This window comes from Cottoperca gobio, unplaced genomic scaffold (genome assembly GCF_900634415.1).
Source record: "Cottoperca gobio unplaced genomic scaffold, fCotGob3.1 fCotGob3_317arrow_ctg1, whole genome shotgun sequence".
NCBI lineage: Eukaryota > Metazoa > Chordata > Actinopteri > Perciformes > Bovichtidae > Cottoperca > Cottoperca gobio.
Genome location: NW_021166925.1, coordinates 50,354 through 59,596, shown reverse-complemented (window position 1 = coordinate 59,596; position 9,243 = coordinate 50,354). Strand labels below are relative to the sequence as shown.

Below are 9,243 nucleotides of genomic sequence, written 5' to 3'. Positions count from 1 at the left end.
CTAATAAACTATCAATTAATAAACTATCAACTGATAAACTATCAACTAATAAACTAAAACTATTATCTAATAAACTATCAATTAATAAACTATCACTGATAAACTATCAACTAATAAACTATAAACTATTATCTAATAAACTATCAACTAATAAACTATCAACTAATAAACTATCAACTAATAAACTATCAATTAATAAACTATCAATTAATAAACTATCAACTAATAAACTATAAACTAATAAACTATCAACTAATAAACTATCAACTAATAACTATCAACTAATAAACTATAAACTAATAAACTATAAACTAATAAACTATAAACTAATAAACTATCAACTAATAAACTATAAACTAATAAAACTATCACTGATAACTATAAACTAATAAACTATAAACTAATAAACTAATAAACTATAAACTAATAACTATAAACTAATAAACTATCAACTAATAAACTATAAATTAATAAACTATCAACTGATAAACTTATCAACTAATAAACTATCAATTAATAAACTATCAACTAATAACTATAAACTAATAAACTATAACTAATAAACTATAAACTAATAAACTATCAACTAATAAACTATAAACTAATAACTATCACTGATAAACTATAAACTAATACTATCAACTAATAAACATAACTAATAAACTAGCAACTGATAAACTATAACTATAAACTATCAACTGATAAACTATAAACTAATAAACTATCAACTAATAAACTATAACTAATAACTATAAACTAATAACTATAAACTAATAAACTATCAACTGATAAACTATAAAATACTAATAACTATCAACTAATAAACTATCAACTAATAAACTATAAACTAATAACTATCAACTGATAACTATAAACTAATAAACTATCACACTGATAAACTATAAACTAATAAACTATCAACTACTAATAAACTATCAACTAATAAACTATAAACTAATAAACTATAAACTAATAAACTATAAACTAATAAACTATCAACTAATAAACTATAAACTAATAAACTATAAACTAATAAACTATAAACTAATAAACTATCAACTAATAAACTATAAACTAATAAACTATCAACTAATAAACTATCAACTAATAAACTATCAACTAATAAACTATAAACTAATAAACTATAAACTAATAAACTATCAACTAATAAACTATAAACTAATAAACTATCAACTAATAAACTATCAACTAATAAACTATCAACTGATAAACTATAAACTAATAAACTATAAACTAATAAACGATCAACTAATAAACTATCAACTAATAAACTATCAACTAATAAACTATAAACTAATAAACTATCAACTAATAAACTATCAACTAATAAACTATCAACTAATAAACTATCAACTAATAAACTATCAACTAATAAACGATCAACTAATAAACTATCAACTAATAAACTATCAACTAATAAACTATAAACTAATAAACTATCAACTAATAAACTATCAACTAATAAACTATCAACTAATAAACTATCAACTAATAAACTATAAACTAATAAACTATCAACTAATAAACTATAAACTAATAAACTATCAACTAATAAACTATAAACTAATAAACTATCAACTGATAAACTATCAACTAATAAACTATAAACTATTATCTAATAAACTATCAATTAATAAACTATCAACTGATAAACTATCAACTAATAAACTATAAACTATTATCTAATAAACTATCAACTAATAAACTATCAACTAATAAACTATCAACTAATAAACTATCAACTAATAAACTATAAACTAATAAACTATCAACTAATAAACTATCAACTAATAAACTATCAACTAATAAACTATCAACTAATAAACTATAAACTAATAAACTATCAACTGATAAACTATCAACTAATAAACTATCAACTAATAAACTATCAACTAATAAACTATAAACTAATAAACTATAAACTAATAAACTATAAACTAATAAACTATCAACTAATAAACTATAAACTAATAACTAAAACTAATAAACTATAAAAAACTAATAAACTATAAACTAATAAACTATCAACTAATAAACTATAAACTAATAAACTATCAACTGAATAAACTATAAACTAATAAAACTATCAACTAATAAAACGATCAAACTAATAAACTATCACTTAATAAACTATCAACTTAATAAACTATCAACTAATAAACTAATAAAATAAGAACTAAATAAATAATAAATGATAAATATAATAAAAAATAAAAAAACTATAAAAAAATAAAACTAATAATATCAATTAATAAACTATCAACTATAAACATAACTAACTAAACTAAATTAATAAACTATCAACTAATAAATAAACTAATAAACTAATAAACTATAAAACCAACTAAACTATAAACTAATAAACTATCAAACTATAAAACTATAAAAACTATAAATATAAATATAAACTATAACTAATAAACATAACTAAACAAAAACGATCAACTAATAAACTATCATTTAATAAACTATCAACTAATAAAAAATAAACTATAAACTAAAAATAATAAACGATAAACAATAATAAACTAATAAACTATAAACTAATAAACTATAAACTAATAAACTATCAACTAATAAACTATCAACTAATAAACTATAAACTAATAAACTATCAACTAATAAACGATCAACTAATAAATATCAACTAAAACGATCAACTATAAACTATAAACTAATAACTTAACTAATAAACTATAAACTAATAACTATAAACTAATAAACTATAAACTAAATAACTATCAACTAATAAACTATCAACATAAACTATCAACTAAAAACTATCAACTAATAAAACTATCAACTAATAAACGATAAAAGAAACTAAACATAAACTAATAACTATCACTAATAAACATAAACTATAACTAATAAACTATCAACTAAAAACTCAACTAAAACTAATAAACTATAAACTAATAAACTATAACTAATAAACTCATCAACTAATAAACGATAAACTAATAAACTATCCAAACTAATAACTATCAAACTAATAAACGATCAATCAATAAAACTATCAACTATAACCTATAACGATAAACTATCAACTAATAAACTATGAAACTAATAATAAACTATTCAATCTATAAACATAAACTAATAAACTATCATAACTAATAAACTATACAACTAATATACACTAATAAACTAATAAACTATAACAAAACTATCATGATAAACTATATAACTAATAAAACTATAAACTAATAAACGATCAACTAATAATAAACTAATAAACTAATATAAACTAATAAACTAATAAAAACTCTATCAACTAATAAACTATAACTAATACTATAAACTAAATAAACTATCAAATAAATAAACTATCAACTAATAAAACTAATAAACTAATCAACTATACAACTAATAAACTAATAACTATAAACTAATAAACTCTTAAACTAATAAACTATAAACTATAATAAAACTATCTCAACTAATAAACGATCAAAACTAATAAACATACAATAATAAACTATAAAACTAATTAAACTATAAACTCTAATAAACTATAACTATAAACTATAAACTACTATAAACTATAATAATAATAAATATAAACTAATATAACTATAACTAAAACATCAACTATAAACATCAACATATAAAACATAAAAAAACTAATGATAAATAAAAACAAATAAAAAATATAAACTAATAAAATAATAATAAACTAGAACTAATAAAACTATCAACTAATAAAAATATAAAATAATAAAACTATAACTGATAAAATAATAAAATAAATAAACTATAAACTAATAAACTATCAACTAATAAACTAATAAAAATAAAACTATCAACTGATAAACTATAAACTAATAAAATATCAAACTTAATAATAAACTATTAAATAAACTAAAAAACCTATCAACTAACTACTATAAACTAATAAATATCAACTAGATAAAACTAATAAACTAATAAACTATCAACTAATAAAACTATAATAACTAATAAACTATAAACTAATAAACTATATAACTAATAAAACTATCAACTATAAACTATAACTAATATGAACTATAAACTATAACATACTATGAACTATAAACTGTAGAAATAATATAACTATAAACTAACTATGAACGATACGGTAACTGAATGAACTATAAACATAACTAACTCATGAACTAATAAACTGATCAACCTAATAAAACTATCAACTAATAAATCTAATAAACTAATAAATCTAATAAAACTAATAAACGATCAAACTAATAAACTATCAACTAATAAAATCAACTAATAACTATAATAACTAATAACGATATCAACTAATAAACTATCAACTAAAACTATCAACTAATAAACCTATATAAACTAATAAAAACGATCAACTAATAAACTATCTAAACTAATAAAACTATCACTAATAAACTAATAAACTATAATAAACATCAACTATAATAATAAACGATCAACTAATAAACATATAAACTAACTAAAACTATCAACTATAAACATATAAAACTAATAAACATCAACTAATAAACATAAATAATAAAACTATCAACTAATAAACTATCAACTAATAAACATCAACTAATAAACATCAACTAATAAAAAACACATCAACTAATAAACATAAAACTAATAAACATCAACTAAATAAACTATAAACTAATTAACTTAAATAATAAACTATCAACTAATTAAACTATCAAATAATCAATATCAAAACAAATAACTAAAACTATCAACTAATAAACATCAAATAATAAACTACAACTAATAAACTATCAACTAATAAACTATAACTAATAACTCATTAACTAATAAACTAGAAAACAAAACGAAAAACAAAACTAAAACAAAACTAATAAACAAAAAAAAAAACCAAACAAAAAAACAGACAAAACTAAAAACTAAACAAACGAGAAAAAAAAAAACGAAAAAAAAAACACAATAATAAACTTCACAACAGAAACACAACAAACGATAAACAAAAACATAAACCAAATAAACAGCAACAGTAATAAACAAAACAAAACAATAAACTAAAACTAATCGACAACGAATAACAAACATAAACATCAAAATAAACATAAGAAAAATAAACTAAAAAAAATACACACAACTAATAAACTATAAACTAATAAACTATAACTAATAAACTAATAAACTAATAAACTATCAACTAAAAACGATATAATAAACTATCAACTGAAACTATAAATAATATTTAATAATTCAACTAATAACACTATCAAATGAATAAACTATCAACAACTAATAAACTATCAAACTGATAAACTAATAAACTAAATAAACTATCAACTAATAAACTATAAAAACTAATAAACTATAAACGATAAACTAATAAACTATAAACAATAATAAACTATAACTGAATAAAACAACTATAACTAAATAAACTATAAACTATAAACTATCAACTACATAACTATAAACTAATAAACAATAAACTCACTATAAACTATCAACTAATAAACATCAACAATAAATAAAATAACATCAACTAATAAACTATCAAACATAATAAACTATAAACTAATAAACGATCAACTAATAAACATATCAACTAATAAACAATAATAAAACATAAACTATCAACTAATAACTAAAACTAAACTATAACTATACAAACTATAAATAAACTATAAACTAATAAACTATAACTAATAAACTATAAACTATAAACATAATATACTTATAAACGATATATAACAAACATAATAATAAACTATCAACTATATAAACTAATCAACTAATAAACGATACAAACTAACTAAACGATCAACAAATAAACGAAATAAAACTATCAACTAATAAACTATAACATAACTAAACGATCAACTAATAAACTATAAACAATAACACTATCAACGAAGAAACTATAACTATCAATAAAAACTATCAACTAATAAACTATAACCTAATAACTATCAAATAATAAACATCAACTAATAACTATCAAATAATAAACTATAAAATAACATAACTATCAACTAATAAACTATAAATAACTAATAAATATAAACTAATAACTATCAACTAATAAACTATAAACTAATAAACTATAACTATAAGAACTAATAAAATACTAATAACACAACTATCAACTAATACAAAACTAATAAACTAAATAAAAACATAATAAACTAAACTAAAACTATCATAAACTAATAACTAATAAACTAATAAACTATAAACAATAAACATATCAACTAATATCAACTATCAACTAATATAAACTAATAAACTAATAAACTAATAAACTAATAAATATAAAAAATAAACTAAACTAATAAACATAATAAAACTACTAATAAACATAATAACCTTCAACTAATAACCTATAACTAATAAACTATAAACTAATAAACATACATAAACTAAATATAAACGTATCACTAACTATAAACGATAACTAATAAACTATAAATAATAAAAACTAAAACTAATAAACTATAAAAATAATAATAATAAAACTATAACTATAAACTATAAATAAACTAATAAACTATCAACTAATAAACTATAAACTAATAAACGATCAACTAATAAACTATAAACTAAAAACTATAAACAATAAAAACTATAAACAATATAAAATATCAACTAATAAACGATCAACTAATAAACTATAAACTAATAAACTATAAACTACAACTATAAACTACAACTATAACTAATACTACAACTATAAACTACAACTATAAACTAATAACTATAAACTAAAAACTATCAACTATAAACTACAACTAATAAACTATCAACTAGTAAAAATCAAAACTATAAACAATAAAACTAAATAAACTATAAAACTAAAAACTTATAAACTAATAAACTATACAAACTAATAACTATAAAACTAAAAACTAATAAACGAAACACATAAAAAACTAATAATAAACTATCAACTAATAAACATCAATAAATAATAAACTAATACACACTATAAACTATAACTAAATAAACTATCAACAATAAACTATCAATGATAAACTATAACTAATAACTAGACAATTATAAACAATAACCAATAAACTATCAACTAATAAACTATCAACTGAATAAACTATAAACAACTAATAAACTATCACAATAATAAACTTATAAACTAATATATAAACTATAAATAATAACGATCAACTAATAAACTCAAATAAACTAAACGATCTAAAAACTATAAATATAAACTAATAAACTATACAAAACGATAAACTAATAAACTATCAACATAATAAACTATAAATAATAAACCTAACTATAAAAACTATCAACAATAAACGATCAACTAATAAACGTATAAACTTAAACACTATAATATAAAATAACTATAAACTAATACACACAAAACTATCACAATAAACATAAATAAACGATCAACTAAGCACTATATATGAACAGTCATAAATAATTAAAAACTGTAAAATGCTAACTAAAATAAAAATAAAAGAAACAAAGTTTGTTTCCACTTTAGCCGACAATACATTATAAGTGCTTCTGCTTCATCAACACTAACAAGTCAAACAGTTCCTCAGATAGTTCATGAGGAACCTGTTAGTCACTGATGAGTCTTAACATGGAACAGTGCATCAGTGAGGGACAATCTTCGCTTAGCAGAATAACAAAATGCTTCTTCAGAGCTGGTAATTTAATATTTCACACTGTATATTGTTTGGAGCACGTGGGATTGTCATCAGTAATACTATGAATTGCATGCTGAAATGTAGAACACAATTCATGCAACAAAACATTTTCCTACTCAGTTATAATTAATGACAAACAAAAGCATCACATACACACATTTAAAAAGCATTAAATTAGCCTATTTGTTTTTTTGTAGTTAAAAAAAGTTGCCAATTCATTCTGTTCAATATGGCCCAGCCCCATGAGCAACAGCTGTCCCACATGTGCGCTTCTTATAAACATACAAACATGTGCCATCATGCTGCTGTCAGCAGAGTGATTAATGTGGGGGGAGTCCTTCAGCTGCAGTAACAGTCGATGATTCAGCTAAAAACACACACATGTACATGTTTGTTTTAACATGATGGAAGATGGCAGAGCTCCACAGCTTCACTTTCTATCCTCTTCCTCCGTTTGCGTCGGATGAATCCGGCGGCGTGGTTGTAACAGCAGTCAGAGGTGTCTCTTCTCCTCCAGGAGCAGGAGCAGGAGCAGGAGCAGGAGCAGGAGCAGGAGCAGGAGCAGGAGCAGGAGCAGGAGCATTGGAGAATAGATGATCGCATTTGCCTTTCTTATACAGGAACACCCCAACCCCAACCCCAACCACACCGAAAAGTACACTGAGGACACCGAGGACACCACCCACAATAGACGCTGGGGGCTCCGGGTTGTAGAGAACGTTCTTAATGGGGACACTTTCTTCCTTTTTGAATAGGCTCTCTATCCGGCAGGTGAAGGTCTCGAACTGGCCATGATCTTTCATGGTGATGGTCACGTCCTTCTTCTTCTCCTCCTTCTGCCAATCTTCCCCAAACCTCCAGCTGTAGGTGACGGGTCCAGCCCCCGTGACGTCCGCATTACAGGACATCGTACAGCTGCTCGAGTCTTTGCTGCAGACCAGCGGACTGATCACCACCACGGGGGGGGCGAAGCCTGTGGTCCGTACAGCTTGATATGAGACCGTCTGCACACGGTCGTTGATCTCCACCGTGTACAAACCCCCGTGAGCTTCACCCATGTTGTAGATGTGCAAACTTCCGGTCTGCAGGTTCAGGGTCGCGTGGTTTTCAAAGGGGCTGAAGATGTTCAGAGGAAGCTTCTGGTCGGCCCACTCCGCCAGCAGATCCCCTCCGAACTTCCACACGATGTTCGTGATGCGGGCAGAAGACGGGGGGCTCAGGTCCAGCGTTAGATTGCCGCCATTCTGGAAGTATTTCATACTTTCCGCGGTGAGAGCGGATCTCAGCGCCGCCAACAGCACACAGAACACGGCCACTCTCCGCATGATGTCCCGGGATCAGTACAGGACACACAGGACGGTATCACAACTCATAACAGCTTCAACACGAATGTTCCGCTCTCGACGTCCACACCCTTCTTCCCGTACATGCGGAAGTAACGGAAAGAACCGTTGGCGTCAGTGTCACGAGGACCCGGTCTGAGGTGTCCGCGGCGCTGCCTGATGAAAGTCCATTAACTTACAAGCACATTTAAACAACAATCACATAAATGACATTCAAATACAATTAAAAACAGTCATTACAGAGCCAAGAGAAC

The 9,243-nt window shown here is 23.6% G+C and overlaps 1 protein-coding gene across 1 annotated transcript; it reads right to left on the bottom strand.

The window, feature by feature from the left end:
* Window positions 1-7,618: 7,618 nt before the first annotated feature.
* LOC115005540 (uncharacterized) lies at window positions 7,619-9,129 on the bottom strand. Its single transcript, XM_029427407.1, has one exon. The coding sequence runs from the start codon at window positions 8,969-8,971 to the stop codon at window positions 8,084-8,086; it is 888 nt and encodes a 295-aa protein (XP_029283267.1). The 5' UTR covers window positions 8,972-9,129; the 3' UTR covers window positions 7,619-8,083.
* Window positions 9,130-9,243: the final 114 nt, after the last annotated feature.

Bases quoted from the DNA above. Each gene is read 5' to 3' on its own strand.
- LOC115005540 (XM_029427407.1), bottom strand. From the start codon at position 8,971: ATGCGGAGAGTGGCCGTGTTCTGTGTGCTGTTGGCGGCGCTGAGATCC.